A 15868-nucleotide genomic window follows, 5' to 3' on the forward strand; every position below is an offset into this window, starting at 1 on the left:
CCACTCAACTTCTCTCTTGTGAAATCACTTGGAGCTTTAATGAGATTATATTTGGGGTTGGATGCTTGATCATTTCATCTTATAGAATACATCTCATGGAGTCTGAAGTATGAGAAGGAGCGCTATCCTGCTGTGGAATTTGCCCTCTCCTGTGGTTTGTAATGTAATGGGCAGCACAAATGTCTTGATACCTCAGGCTGTTGATGTTGCCATCCACTCTGCAGATCTCTCGCACATCTCCATACTGAATGTAACCCCAAACCATGGCTTTTCCCTTACCAAACTTGACTGATTTCTATGAGAATCTTGGCTCCATGTTGGTTCCAGTGTCTCCTCTGCAGTATTTGTAATGATTGGGATGCAGTTCAACAGATGATTCATCAGAAAAATCCACCTTCTGACACTTTTCCAAATGATCAACTTGAAGTCAAGTTATTATTTGTTGCTTTTACAACTGAGATCAACGGCAAGACTTTTGTCAGGTGGAGTTAGAGAATAGTTATGAGACATGTTTAACGGATTATATGCAGCATCCTTCATTTGTTCTATTAGTTTAGGAGAGATCTCAACTAAAGTATCGTACTCAGAGGGGAAATGTGCTTTATGCAGTGGCACAGTTCTAAAAAGCTTGAAGCATCAAAATTGGTTCTAGGTAACAGCCGATCACCATGACAAGGAATCGATACTCAGTATAGGCTTCAAAAATCCTGATCTGAGCATTCCTTATTTCCATATGTTTTTCCATTATTTGTATAATTTGTGTATATGTGATACAATAAATAAGTAGAGATCAATAACATTTAGGATTCTGTGTCCTAAATACCCAGAATGCTTTGCGCCGACACCACTCTTTTTCTCTGTCTAATCTGCTCTTTTTGGCTTTTTATATTGAAAGATTTGCCTCAGTATGAAGCTACCAAAGCCTACCTGCCAAAAGCGCCAGACGAGCTGAGCCTGCAGCAGGCTGAAGTGGTCATCGTTATACAGGAAGTGGAAGGTAAGCATGAACTGTAGCTGACCCCAAATGGCACACCATGCACTATGTACTTCTGCACTTACACGTTCAACAGCATAGTGTATGTATGTAGTGTCGAATTGGGACACTAATGGTTTTTATACTACGTGGAAATTCAAACTGTTTCCCTGATGACGTTTGTCGGTAGTGATGGGTCGTTCATGAACAATTCGTTCTTTTTGAACGAATCTTCAATATGACTCGGGAACTACGAGTCCTTTCAAGGAGTGATTCGTTCATCCGCGCATGCGCACATTTGTGCAGGTAGTATCGTTAATTTCAAGTCTTCATCACATTGGCAGAAGCCAATCATATGCGTTTAGAGCCGGAAAATGAATTGATCCACTCGCCTCTCGAGTCCTCTATCGGGTCTGAGTCACTCGTTCATCACGAGGCAATCATATGCGTTTAGAGCCGGAAAAAGAATTGAACTGTTCATCTCTCGAGTTCTCGGGTTTGAGTCATTCTGTCACGTAAACAACGAACGATCATGGCTCCTATCGGCTTAGACAGTGCATTGGTTAAGATTATATGTGACTGTCAGTGTAACGTGAATGAACCCCTGAAATTTGAAGAGATGAAGAGGTGAGCTGAGCAAAGAGACAACAATACCTTCATAGACAGAAGAGCAGACAACATTGAATTATTATTTTCTCCTTATTATATTCTACTTTTGACTTATTTGTCATGCAGTCAACCTTTTGGGCTTGTTGTAGATGTGTTTGGAAGCAATTCGTAACATTTTAATAATATTTTGGCAAATTGAACCAAATGAACCAAATGACTCGAAAAAAGATTCGTTCATCTTGATAATCAAGACTCAAAGATCCGAGTCAGTAAAATGATCCGAACTTCCCATCGCTATTTGTCAGTCTCCTAATCAGTGAAATAAATGACCAAAGTACCAAATAATACCTGCCATGAGTATAACCGCATTCACCATCGGGAGGCGCTGTAATCACTCTTAAAGGAGAACTTTGCTTTTACAATCCACAATAAATAATCCTACATGTGCACCCCATCCGCTACACGAGTGGCCGTTAAGTGCGTGAAGTGTCCAACCTGATGCACTTAATTTTACCGGTTGAACGAGTGCATCATCCGGGTAATTAAAGTGCACTTATTATTTTTTATGAGTTTTCAGCATGAATGCACTACACCAGTGGTTCTCAAACTGTGGTACACTGTACTAGTGGTACACAGGCTTCCTTCTAGTGGTACGTGGAGGAATGAAATATGTCATGTACATGCTACACACATTTAAAAATTTATCAAAAATGATGTAAATAATATGCCATATAGCCTATAGTTCTGAGGTAATCAGCCACGTTTTTTTTAACCTTGCAGAGATGTAGCTGCTTTACTGGGCCTTCTACGCTATTGTATTTCAATACTGCTCATTTTGGTGGTACTTGGAGAGACAATTTTTTTCTGAGGTGGTACTTGATAAAAAAAAGTTTGAGAACCACTGCACTACACTATTTAGACAACAAAATTGTGTAGAATAGTGCATAAGTATGCAATTTAAGACGCACCTTTAGTCTTGACGTCATTTGTAATGTAGACTAAGCAGACCGCTATAATGGGAGAAACATTTTTCAAAGCTTCAACAATTGAACCTCGCAAAATTATTCAAATGATTTGAAGCATTGGAAATGTCACAAAGCTGTAAATGCAACAACCGCTCTGGAAAAGCACGCATTATAATTGACTTTTTTAACTCAAATGTTTTATTAAATCTTAAGTTTCTTGTTACTCTTGAAACCCTAATTATTTTATTCTATTGTGTAATACTAATACTGTTATTAGTTCAGTTGTTTTTCCCCCACTCAGAAATGACTTTTGCTGCTAGTTCCAACTACTTATTTAAAATGAGTTGAAGAAACATTTCTTAAGGTTTTTGGGACAACTAAATTGTTTTATGTTCAGGCCTATTAATTGTGTAAAAACAATTACGTAAAATAATTGGTTTGTGTTGAGACAACATGAAAGAATTGTGTGGAACCCATAATTGTTTGGTGTATGTGTAAATTCTTAAGCATAGAAATTGGAATATTGGTGTGTGCTTTTTAATGTGGCAAGGACAATAATTAAGGGGTGTTTACTTTAAGATGGTGATCGGACGTCTTTATCTGAAATTTAAGTTAGGGCTGGGTCGATAAAAGATATTATATTGAAACGTGATAAAATTGTCAATGATTTTTACTCTATATTGATCCAAGGGCAGAAATGTACAACAATGGGAATCTTAAAGTGTGTTGATAATAGAGATGTTCTGAATTTTCGGCCACTGAAATGTTATGCCATTTAATGGCCCCTCTAATTTTTGTAGCTTCAGTCATTTTTGGGATACTCTTAAATTTGGAAGCAACAACTACTGATATCGAAATATATCGTTGTCGTTTAAGATGGAAAATAATTATTGAGTGTGCATTTTTGCCCTATGTAGCATGGATTGGATGCGCACTCCAGAATCTAGACAGATATAGTAGGTGATCCAGGTACTTCTCGCATACTGTTTTTTTTTCCGAATTCGGACATGCTACACAGCTAGCATACTGTGTTTTTAGCGTACTATATAATACGTATGCATACAATTTGAAACGCAGCACAGATGTTTTGCGAACTCTAAATGTCTCTTCTGGAAAACAGGTTGAATCGCACATTTGCAAAATGATCTCAGATCAAATTTAGAACGATTTCTTCACATTATATAAACAAGACCCATAGTTTAGAGAAAGGACAAAACTGGTTCAGATTCACCACTGGGGGGCCATCTGTGGGAATCATGCTAATTTTATGGTACTCCTCAGATCACCACAAGCTAAAAGCCACAGAATTATCAAAACTAAAAAGGTGTTAATTTGATATGCCCATCCAAACAAAAGATTTGTAAATAATTCAAAGCTTCATGTAGCACTACCCCCACCCTGCAAATACCACTTTAGTGTGTCACGGTAACAAATAGGATATGATGACATCCTGTGACTCAGTGTTCCCACAGAAACTCCCACAATGCTTTGGACTGAAGATTCAAATGTTTGTTGTATGACTGTTGTAGGTTGGTGTTATGGAGAGCGCATGAGAGATGGGGAGAGAGGCTGGTTTCCTGCTAGTTGTGCCACTCAGATCACCAACCGCACCGCCATGGAGAACAACATCCAGCGTATGGAGAGACTCCGCAAAGAGACCAACGTGTGAACCGAACCCCAGCCGCAGGACACTGTTTGTAGAGATGATTTTTAGACTAGTGTGAATCAGGAACTGTTAACAAACACCACTCGTACGAGATTAATGTTTCTGGTTTTTATTTCAGCTTGCCTTTTGTTAAAATTCATGTTTGGATACATAAAAAGTTATTTAAAAATGTCAAACTGACCAGATATCAAATTACATTTAAAAACCATTTGGTGTAAAAACTTAAGACCGATTTAGAAAAACATCTGCTGTTTCCCCAAAAGTTTTAGCTGTCACAAAAATAATGGAAAAACAAAACAAACAAAAAAAAAAGTCTGCATAGAGTCTGCAGGCAATCGGTGGTAATCTGGTCGAAATGCATTTTTGCAAGCTTAGACGATCGAAGTCATATCTGTTTCTTATTGCTCAGATGTTGGATGTTTCTTCTTGACAAAACTGTGAAAGCAAACACACACACAAAACACTAAGTCAGTATGCTTGAAGCAACTCATCAGTTACAAGCACTAAAATGTGTGTGAAAGGACAAAGCAGACAGTCTGCTAAATCAAATCCATTCCATCATCCAACCTTCCATCAATGAAAAGTGCGAGCTAAAGCTAAAACATCATCCATTATCTAGAGTTACGTCTAAAAGGAGCTAATAAGGCATTAAATCAGTCCACCAGCACAACTTTCATGACATTTAAGCACAAATCACATGAAAATGACTGCACATTTTACAATCCGCTTGGCTAAGGTTGTATTTAAAACATTTTCCACAAGAACTTCTGCTTAATTGTCATGAAATAACACCAAACATCATTCTGCTTCAAATATTCTTTATTTCCTTTAGGCAACAACAAAACATTTATTAAGCAAAATGTGCCTTTCAGATCTTTCATGAGACTCTGTCAACAAAAACAATTATAGAAAAAACGAAACAAAAGAATGCTACTGTACAAATTGCAACACACTTGAAGATCAAGTATGTTAAAGTACATGCAGTACTAGCTGAAATGAAACGGCGTCACCCACCCGGCCGGATGGTCTGGATGTTTAAGCCGGTGGCGGTTTAATCTGCTCCGCCCTGTTCGGCTTCGGGAGCGGCTGATTTGTCGGCTGATGCGTCGGCTGCCTTGCTGTCCTTGCCGTCCTGAGGCTTGGTTGTCTGGGGGCGTCTGCGGCGGTAGTTGAAGTTGCGACGGTAGCGGCGCTGACGGGGCTCCTGGTTCTGTCCGCTCTCGCTCTGGTTCTCCTTATCCTCCTCTCCGTCCCGCACTGGCCGGGGACGTGAGGGACCCCTGCTGGAACACAGATGATGAAGTGTCCATCAGATTCCCAGTATCAGTTTCTAAGGCAGTGTGTTTCTTAACCACAATCCTGGAGGACCACCAGCTCTGCACATTTTTCATGTCTCCGTAACCAAACACACCTGATTTAGATCATCAGCTCATTATTAAAAACTGAAAGACCTGAAATGGGTTTGACAGACAAAGGAGATTTCCAAAACATGCAGTGCTGGTGGTCCTCCGGGACTATGGTTGGGAAACACTGATGCTCAAACTACTTTACAGTTCTAACCAAATGTAAGAGCACAAACGGGATGGGACAGCTATTGGTTTTATAGTAACACTTTACAAAACAGGATCCTGTACATGTTTGTAAATACATTAATGAATGTTTAGTTTATTAGTTAAAGTATGTGCTTGTTAAATGAAAATATAGATGTTAACTTTAAGTGGAGTAATGTTACAAGAACAGTTCTGGATTTTTAGTTGTGTCCATAAATACATTATTAGTTCATGATACTAAATACACAGTCTTTCACAACGGGAAGTCTATTTAAAGAGCAATAGAAGTTAGTTTAACTAATAATTTGAAAGATCATTCGAAGAAATGTTCATGCCAAATGTTCAAAGCATTAGAAAGAATGCAGTTTACCATTGCAATTTCCTAATACTAAAAGCAACATATGAGGTAACTTTTAATTCATTTCTCACACACAAAAAAAAAGGGTGCGGTTAATTAGTAAAACATTTAAAAAGCAAAATGCTCCAGACTTGCACTTATTCGGTGTATCTTGCAGTATTATGGTTTAGCTTTATTCTTCCTAAGCTCGACTGTGCAGGATGGACATAATGAGGTTTGATTTGTGAGATTTAAAAAAAAAAAAAAAAAAAAGGGTTCACACAAAAACAAATACCGTTTTCATTTACTGAAACTGAACCTTTACAGTGTTTGACCGCACTGTAGAAAGCTAAAAACAGTTCTTGGTGCATGTGCGACTCTAGTCAGTCATCAAAATACAAAAACTGCATCACTTGTTTGAATGAGTGCCTTTGCACTTTCATAAATCAAGATCAAAAATGACAAATCAAATCATAAAGACTAGTCACACTTGCACAGAGATATTGATTGACTCTTTTGTATGCTTTTATTTTTATTCTAGAAAACCCAGAACCATTTACTGCTCTAATATAAAATCCCCAAAGACCACAGATTTAGCTAAAAAGGAGAAGAAAAATTAAGTCATCTACATCTTAGACGTAGGCCTGTCACAATATCTATTTTTTTGTTAAACAACATTTTGAACCAAAATGTATAGTGATAAACAATATTATTGTCATTTTAAAAGCCTTTTATTAAATAATGCCAGAATGACAATATATTAACCACAAAACAAATACACTTCCAAAGAACACAATTTATTCTTAAGATTGTTTAATTGCCATTTTAACTATTTAATAATCAGGCACTGGAATCAAAAAGTGTGAAACGCATATTGTAAACAATAAAATGTTAACAAAAAATTTAAATAGAATAAAAGTGCAAGGTAATAAGTAACAAAGTCTGTGATATGTTAGCAGATCTATTTTCAGCTGTCAGTCATCCACATAAAAATATACTCTAGGAATTACTACAATGTTTAGAACCATAAAGAGGCTGCTCAGTTAAAACGTTGCTAGAACTGATTATGTATGGGCGATATATACTGCATCACCAAAAATGATCGAGGTCAAGTCCATGTGTTGTGCAGTAAGTCTATATATTGATCGTGACAGGCCTACTTCAATGACCCAAGAGTAATTTATCAGGAAACTTGTAATTTGGGGTGGATCATTCTATTAAAAAAATAAATAAATAGAATTGCTAAATTAATACTTAATTAAAACAATAGAAAAAGAAAACTTAAATAATGAAAATCATGAATATCTGAAAGATCTCCAAAGTCCAGCAGCAGTATTGTTCCTCTTATGACATACAAACCTTGGTCGGAAGCCTCTGTAGTAGTTCTGCCTCATTGGTTTGTTGCCCTGGTCTGGACCCCCTTGGTTCTCTTCACCTTCACCACCCTAAAATTCAAGAAAAGCATCCATCAGTCAAAAAAGCAGCTTCCAATTTAATTTACTGACTGATGCTCAGGCATCACCAAAAGCATACCTCTGTCATCTCTCCTCTTTGTGAGTTGGTGTAGGGGGGGCGTCTGCCGTAACGCCTCCGCACGAAGTATGGTGGGTAGCGCCGTCTGCCGGGGTAAGTGGGTCTGCGCTGCTGCTGCTGCATCTCCCCCTCGGGGGCGCTCTCTGCCCCCTCTCTCTTCTCCCGGGGCTCTGCCTCAGGGTCGCTCTGATAGTTCTCCTGGTAGTCGCGAGGTGGGGCCCTCCTGCGTGGGTACCGCCTGTAACGGTTCCTGTCAGCTGCATACTTACTACCCTGCACAGGAACGCCACCCGGGCCGGTAACATTTGCTGCCTCAGCCCCCTGACAGAATGAAGACAATGCAGATCAAGTGTCCGCTAATTTAATAGATGGGCTGTTGCTTTAGATAATGGATGCAGAATTTTCCAGTAAGTCATTCAGAGTCTGGCCAGAAATATGATGCTTAATCAATATCGGCTTCAAAGCATTTTTATTTAGGATACGCAGAGAATTATTTTAGTAGTTCTGATGACATAACCTCTCTGATTTTGAATTTCAGCTTATCATTTTTATTAATGGCTTTGTTAGTTTTAGTTTGGCTTTTAATTTGCTGTCAACATTTTCATTTTGTTCTTACACATTTAGTTTCAGTTTTGGCAATTCTCACACACCTAGAGTTAAGCAAATGTTTTCACCGCTTTTTTTTTTTTTTTGGACTTGAACAGAAACACCATATAAATTCAACTTAAAAAAATTAGCAAAATCATAAACTGTTGTTTGGCATGAAAGTGAGAAACATCATATTAAAAGTATCAACATGTATAGTTAACAAATTTTGGCAGATAACAAAAACTGATACGTTTTAGTTTTTTGGTACATCATGCACTTGACAACCAACAGGTATCACCAAACATGAAGACCTCATCGCCACCAAGTCTGAACCAATAACATTGGCGACATTAAATAGATTCACTAAATATTGACTGTAAGAAACTAGTCCTAAACTAAAACATCATTCATATACTTTAACAATGTTAATCCAGAAGATGTCACCTATAGAACAGTGTGCTGCCTTCATTACTGCAGTAAACAAAGCAGTGTGACATCAAATACAGCAGGACTATCAACTTCATAAACTACACAGCATCACAACATTTAAAACTTTAGTATACAACTATAATCAAACAACCCTATACTCAAACATGATGCAAAAGTTAAATTGAAACAATACTTTAAGGCCCTTAAAGTCTTAAACGCAAAGTTAATAATTTAGAGAAATTCAAGACCTCACGGACACAATTGATTAGCTCTGAAAACTATTATTTTTGCTAATTAATATTTTCAGTTTTGGTTCATTTTTCAGTGACTTATTAGTTTTATTTAGTTTTATTTTCATTTATTGTGAAAAATTTATTTCAGTTCAGCTTTAGTCTTTGTTGACAACAGAGTTCTTTCAGTAAACAAACAGAGTATAAAACTAACAAAGCAGTTTAAATAAAAGAATTGTGAAGTGCTCTAGTAAACGTCTCCAATAAAAGGCTTGAGTGAACATTTAGGAAATGGCGACTGACAAAGTGTTATAATATAGAAATAAACACTCTGCTTACACGGTCAAGCAGCGTCTAGTGAAGTTTCCACATATTCAAGAGTCAAGATATTCAGCCACCCCTATCGAAAAGTCAATTAAAGTCAAGGCAGGGGTGTCAAACTCCATACAGGACTGCAACCCACCAGGAACTGTTTAGTTTTAACCCTGCTTCAACACACTTGCATGTATGTATTAAACAAGCTTGAAGGACTCAGTTCTATCATGTGTGTTTAATTAGCGTTGGAACTAAACTGAGCAGAGCTGCGGCCCTCCAGGATTGAGTTTGACATCTGTGTTATGATTTTGTGCTGTTTAATGCATTTTAATTTAAAGCCCAAAGCTTGACTAGTACTACATAAAAGCAAGAAAGAAATAATACATTTCTCAATAAATAATTTGTCCTTGACTTTTATTAAACAAGTCCTCAAGCCTAATATTTCTAACTGTGTGGTGAAACTTTTGTTTGAGTCAAACTAAGCTACGACTAAAAGCTCACCTTCTCCCCTTCTACCACGTCGAACTCCACAGTCTCTCCGTCCCCAACGCTACGGAGATATTTCCTGGGGTTGTTCTTTTTAATGGCGGTCTAGACAGAAAACAAAGGCAATCAGAAAAAAATACATCTACCCCAACACAAATATAAAAAGAAAACTGGAGAAAATAATCACCTGATGCACAAAGACATCTTCCTTTGTGTCATTCCTGCAAAAATAAAGAAAGTGAAAACATTAAAAGCCGAGGACTTAGTGTAAACAAGCATGTTCAGTTGAGCAGCAAGTTAAATATTTGGATAAATATTAGCATGCTAGTGCATGTCAGGTCCTGCTTTGTAAGCAAAGCTCTAATAGGATTGTGGATGTTCCCTGACCCACATATTATATTAGATAGCTCTTCAGAAGCTGAAAGTTATTTACCTGTTGATGAAACCGTAGCCGTTCCTTACATTGAACCATTTCACTGTCCCCAAAACTTTTGTTGCTGCAAAGATGAGGAAAAGGGCTGTTAAAAACAGATTTAAGACTCAAAACAAATCTGTATTTTAAAAAACAGTATTCAAGAGTCAGGTTACACCGAATAATGAAAGACGCATTGAGCAAAGTTACCATCCCTGGCTAGCGGAGTTCATTTTGTGTGCTCTATTTATAGCCTCCAACTGTAGAGCTTTTAATAGACTGTGATGCAAAGGCAGCTGCACTTATCACAAGAGCCTCCATCACCATGAAAGGCCCTGACCCAAGCAGTTCAAAGTATTACCTCTCATTTTTGTTTAGATCACAATTTGGTCGACACTTAAAAACAATGAAATCAGGTTTCGGTCTAATCTTTAATGCAATCAGAAAAAAAAAACTTTAATAATCCTTTAAAAACCCCACACCCCTTCCCCCAGGAGAGGCTTCACATTAATAAGTTACTTAATATAAAAATTAAAAGAATAAACAAAACCTCTAACAGTGCGAGTGTGTGATGAGGGGAAATAAGCGAGCTACATTTTGAAGCGTAAACTGAAGTCTTAATTGTGTAAACTGGGTTTTTGTTGACACATAAGCAAGTCCCTTTAAAATTTGACAACCGGCAGGTCCACATGAAGAACATTTCGGATCTAAAATGTTAAAGTTTGGAAGAAATGCTTGCTCTGAGGCAGACGCATATAAATACTTTAATAATGTTTTTTTGTTTGTTTTTAAAGGCCAAATTATTTAATATGACAAATAATATTTTGCTTTGTGGCATTACGACAAACTTTAAACACCAACGTTCACAAAAAATAAGTGAGAAGGAGAAAGAACTACAATAAAACGTGCGTATTTCTAACAAATCAGTCGAAATAAAATTCATTTTAATTGATGATTTGGATTTAGTTCAAACCACATTTCGGCAAATAATGCGCGATTTCTGTTATAGGAAGTGATGCTTGAGATGCTAACTGCAGTTAGCACAGTAGCCTCAGCCATGTGGCCGGATCGAAGCCAAACACTACACAGACACGCCATCCTCGCTACAGGACACGATGTTACCCAACATTATTTATTTGTGTTGGGATCGCGATAAACAAACGCCGAGGGCCTGTAGTTAAAGGCCCGAAGCGCTCAGTGTTTGCAGCAGCGGAGCAGACAAAAGAACCGTCCATCATCCAAACACCGTGGCGGACATTTTCTAAACGGGGTGGCGAGACACGGGCAGCTTATCTTTATCTATACGGCTGTTATACAATCTGCGCTATAAACCGTACGTCGGTTGATAAAATCTTGAAGAAGCGGCGTTTTTGGTGTTAATGGAGAGGAGGACACGTATGCGCGACGCGTCAATCTCCTCAAGCGAACAAAGAGAAGGAGATTAGCATGGCTTGTTTTCGCTTTCACAAGAAACCGGCTCCCAAAGTTGGCGATTGGGTTTTAAACAGACACGGTTCGCGCTGACCACAATAATTGGACACGTAACGTTATGATGGGAAGGTTTGCGCGTTTCACGCGAACAGCTATGGTCAATGATCTGGGTCATCATGTCACGATCAAGGCCAAGCTCAAAGATCTGCTTCACGCAGAGTCAAAATCGACCAGTAAACAAATAAGCATACTGATATTATACAAGAAAATTATCAAATTATCTGCTGCCGTAATTCACGACAGCGAGCATGTAAATGCAAGAAGCACGCTGCGTCTCGTATTTGCTGAAGCAGGCCGCGGGCTCGAGCACGCGTCATGGCGGTCTTCAATCCGCACGCGGATGTGATGGAACGCGACACGCGAGTTAACATTCAAACTGGGTGAAACCGTTTAACGTCTCAAGTTTAATGTACGTAAATCTTAACATGTGGTAAATAAACGGACAGCTCCAAAACAAAAATACCAGGCAGGACGCCACGGGTACAGAACACAAATTAAGTTGGTGACGGAATAACGACAGCACAGTCGCAGACAGCGTGGCCTTTCTTGAACTGACATACATTTTGTAACATAACTGAAATAAACCCTGGAGCGTTTAAGAAAATGTATTATTCCGAAACTTAAACGACCGCAGGCCAGGGGGGCTTTGGTTTCGCCGACAAGCTTACCGATGACCTTCTTATCCCCCGCGGTAGCTGCGGCTGCCGGGCTGGACGGGCTCTCCGCGTCGGCGGCAGGCTGCGGCGGCTGTTGTGTCTCGGCCTCGCTGCTCATGTTGTTTTCTTGTTGGTAAAGCCGGCGGTGGCTCTCTAGTGTGTTTTCCCGGTGCTAGATGGTAACCTGGGCCGGCGGTGGTGGGGGCTGCTGCCTTCGGGCTCTCCGCTTTCCTTTCTCCGCTCCCGTTGCCGATCGAACTGGACGGACTGAGTAAAAATGCCGGACGATATTCTGTCACATCTCTCCACCCATTCCCCAATCTAATTGGTCGACGAACTTGCGATAAGTCAACGTCAGCTTTTTCGCCGACGCCCATTGGACACTTTTGCTATCATTCACATAAAAATAATTGTAGGGCTGACCGGGACTGGTTAAACAAATAATTAGCACCGCCTGCAAATCAAGACCCTATTTAACCTTCCAGACATACCGGCAGGTAGATATTTAACACACGCTAAAGGGAAACAAACGTAAAACCAGAACATGAGCTTGAGTTCCAGATTTCTTAACGAAGAGATTGACATACATTTATATTTGCCTAAGGGTAGGCTTATATATGTAAAGTGAAATGAAATATGCATGTAAAAGTAAATTAGAAATATAGAAAGTCAGTAAAATGTGTAGATTAGATAGAAACGTACCTCAGATAGACAAGATACTATTTAGCTATATATAATACACATTGTGTGTATGTGTCTATGTGTTTGAACATTCCTCGAAAGTATCATGAAATAAATATAGTCTCCCCCTCACTATTATAAAGCAGAACAAATTATTAATACAAGTTGTAATATATATCAAGAGCTGAAATGACATTAGCATGTTTTCTGAACTATCATGTGGCACTGAAGATTGGAGTAACGGATTGAGGTAAAGTTGGTTTTATATTTCACATATTCATTTATTGACAACTTGTGACATGCTTCCTATATTGTTTACCATGGTACTTTGAATATTCGGTCTGAACTCACATGTAGGGTCTATGACTTGAACACAACATTAGCACTATTTATTTTACTGTGAACAATGTTGTCTTTGATAGTCACTGGCTGCTAACATTATTTCACCATTTAGAATGCAAATAATGCTTTTCTCAAATTATATTATTAAGGAGAAAGTCCAAATGTGTGAATATAAAACAAATTTGATCTCAGTGAGTAAAGGATGCTAAAAAATCGGCTTTAAATCACTAAAATGTTGGTGTTAAACAACATTTTCATACAAATACAATATATTATATTTCACAAGGTTACCCAATGTGTTCTGATCAAAAAAATGTAGCCTTGGTGAACACGTTTGACTGGTAATGTAGGTAATTAAAATGAATGTTTCAGCATCACTTAATGCTACATAACAATGTTTTGTTGGTTTTAGTTACTAAAACCCCTGGCAAAAAAAATATGGAATCACATGCCACAAAACTATTTCCATTCAATAATCCAACCTTCTGGCTGTATGAAACAAGACTGTAGTCAATTACAACTGTTTTAACAGATCAAACAAAGGAAAAAAAAAATGGAATCACACAAATCTGAGGAATATTATATGGAATCACCAAATAAAAACACTGCTAGTACACTAGTACCACCATAGGATTATCTGAGACATGGATTTACAGTATTCTTCGAAGGTCGGTCTCCAACTTTGTTTTATTGCACTTGGCGGATCAGATTTGCAGGTTGTAGCCTTGTCATGGAGAACTTTCTATAGTTTCCAAAACAGATTTCAATTGGGTTGAGGTCTGGACTGCTTGCAGGCCATCCCATTAACATTGAATGTCTTTCCTGTAAGAAAAATTGGACAAATTTTGCCTTATGGCATGATGCATCATCACCAGACATCCTTTCAATTGATGAAATAAAAAAATGTACTTGCAGTTTTAAAACAAACATCTGTATCTGATTACAACTGTTAACTAGACTGCAGTAAAAACAAAAAAAAAAACATAAATAAATAATAAAAAAAAAATAATAATAATATAAAAAAAAAAAGAGCGCTGGCTGACATAACTCATGGTTCCAACATGAGAGATGTCAGTTGAAACAAAGGAGAGGATCTTCACAGAATGTTGCAAAAGATGTTGGTTGTTCACAGTCAGCCGTGTCTAAAATCGGTACAAATCAACTGTAAAGGTTGTAGAAGTGACCAAGGAATACGTCAGTGTGTCAAGACAGAAAACCTAAAGCAATATGCCTTCAAAACAGAAAGTGCGCAACAAAGAAAATGAGAAACGACTCAATGCCTGTGACCAGACTGTAAGGAATCACCTAAAAGAAATTAGATTTATGTACAGAAAAACCAAGCGAAAACCATCATTAACATGTAAACAGAAAAGATTTTCGGTGGGCTAAAAATAGACAATTTTGGACTGTGGATGACTGGATTTGAGTGATATTCAGTGATGAATCACAAATCTGCATTGGGCAGGGTGATGGTGCTGGAAATTTTGTTTTGTGCTGTTCCAATGAAGTTTATAAAGACCACTGCCTGGAAAAAAAATGTCCACAATCATTAACGTTATGGGGTTGTATGTCAGGTAAAGGCATGTTAGAGATGACAGTCATTACATCCTCTATAAATCCACAAGTTTAAATTGAGATTTTGGACACTTTTCTTATTCCATCAATTGAGAGGTTGTCTTGTGATGACGACATAATTTTTCAGTATGATAATGCATCGTGACACAGGGCGAAATCTGTGAAAACCTTCCTACAGGAAAGACATATAATGTTAATGGGATGGTCTGCAAATAGTCCAGACCTCAATCTAATTGAAATCTGTGGTGGAGGTAAAAGAAAGTGCTCCATGACAAGGCTCCAACCTGCAAAGCTGATCTAGCAACTGCAATAAGACAAAGTTAGAGACAGATTGATGGAGAATACTGTTAAAGGGGTGGTCCACAGTGCATTTTTAGGGCTTGGTTGTGTTCATAAGATGCAAAGCAATGTGTGCTCATGCTTCATTTGTAGAAAATCACGTAATTTTCTCATACATCTTACTTTGATTATATACAGCTACTCAGCTAACATGATAACAACTCTCATATTTCCTATTTCCTCTAAAAGGCCCGCCCTCAAGAGCCTCTGATTGGTCAGCTAACATAATGTGCTGTGATTTGCGGATCGGCAATCTGAAGTGACATAAAGAGGGTTGCCAAATGTTAAAAAAAGGGACAATATTTATTTGAATATTTAAAAACAACAACGAAATTAGGAATGTAAGTCAGGAAATGTCTCTCGATTTTAATTCACTGTCAATCTGAAGGGTATTAAAGAGGGTTGCCAAATGCTTAAAAAAATGGGTCAATATTTATTTGAGTATTTAAAAACAACAACGAAATTAGGAACTCAAGTCAGAAAATGTCTCTCGATTTAAATTCTCCGTCAATCTGAAGTGAAATAAAGAGGGTTGCCAAATGCTAAAAAAAACGTGTCAATATTCAAGTATTTAATAAAAACAAAACAACCAAGAAAATGTATTTAAGAATGTAAGTCAGGAAATGTCTCTCGATTTCAATTCTACGTCAATCTGATGTGACATAAAGAGGGTTGCCAAATGTTAAAAAAA

At 38.0% G+C, this 15868-nt stretch overlaps 3 protein-coding genes and 1 long non-coding RNA gene across 6 annotated transcripts in view; 2 read left to right on the top strand and 2 right to left on the bottom strand.

Moving 5' to 3' along the window:
• Nucleotides 1-4389, top strand: part of arhgef16 (Rho guanine nucleotide exchange factor (GEF) 16) — a 44927-nt gene extending 40538 nt beyond the window's left edge. The window contains exons 14-15 of one of the 2 annotated variants that reach the window (XM_005167281.6): nucleotides 896-997; nucleotides 4077-4389. In XM_005167281.6, the coding sequence (XP_005167338.1) occupies nucleotides 896-997; nucleotides 4077-4216 (242 nt within the window). In that variant the 3' untranslated portion in view covers nucleotides 4217-4389. Of the gene's footprint in view, nucleotides 1-895; nucleotides 1000-4076 lie in introns of both variants that reach the window. The other variant, NM_001123283.1, reaches the window with a different exon arrangement.
• Nucleotides 1-15868, top strand: part of LOC141375928 (uncharacterized) — a 386569-nt gene that overhangs the window by 317088 nt on the left and 53613 nt on the right. The gene's annotated exons all lie outside the window — the stretch shown is intronic.
• ybx1 (Y box binding protein 1) lies at nucleotides 4307-12564 on the bottom strand. Of its 2 annotated transcripts, none has more exons than NM_001126457.1 (8): nucleotides 12253-12564; nucleotides 10115-10178; nucleotides 9869-9902; nucleotides 9697-9786; nucleotides 7634-7954; nucleotides 7460-7545; nucleotides 5228-5493; nucleotides 4307-4648 (listed from the first exon to the last, which is right to left on the bottom strand). In NM_001126457.1, exons 1-7 carry the CDS (start codon nucleotides 12356-12358, stop codon nucleotides 5265-5267), a joined length of 930 nt encoding a protein of 309 aa, NP_001119929.1. In that variant the 5' UTR covers nucleotides 12359-12564; the 3' UTR covers nucleotides 4307-4648; nucleotides 5228-5264.
• ppih (peptidylprolyl isomerase H (cyclophilin H)) overlaps nucleotides 13182-15868 on the bottom strand; it is a 54019-nt gene continuing 51332 nt past the window's right edge. The window contains 1 exon segment of the mRNA NM_201205.1: nucleotides 13182-14788. Within this exon segment, the coding sequence (NP_957499.1) occupies nucleotides 14708-14788 (81 nt within the window). The 3' untranslated portion in view covers nucleotides 13182-14707.

This window comes from Danio rerio, chromosome 8 (assembly GCF_049306965.1).
Source record: "Danio rerio strain Tuebingen ecotype United States chromosome 8, GRCz12tu, whole genome shotgun sequence".
Classification (NCBI taxonomy): domain Eukaryota; kingdom Metazoa; phylum Chordata; class Actinopteri; order Cypriniformes; family Danionidae; genus Danio; species Danio rerio.

Coding starts and splice junctions, on each gene's coding strand:
- ybx1 (NM_001126457.1), bottom strand. CDS start 12,358: ATGAGCAGCGAGGCCGAGACACAACAGCCGCCGCAGCCTGCCGCCGAC. Junction 10,179..12,252: donor GGGGGATAAGAAGGTCATCG/GTAAGCTTGTCG, acceptor TCATCTTTGCAG/CAACAAAAGTTTTGGGGACA. Junction 9,903..10,114: donor GGCTACGGTTTCATCAACAG/GTAAATAACTTT, acceptor TTATTTTTGCAG/GAATGACACAAAGGAAGATG.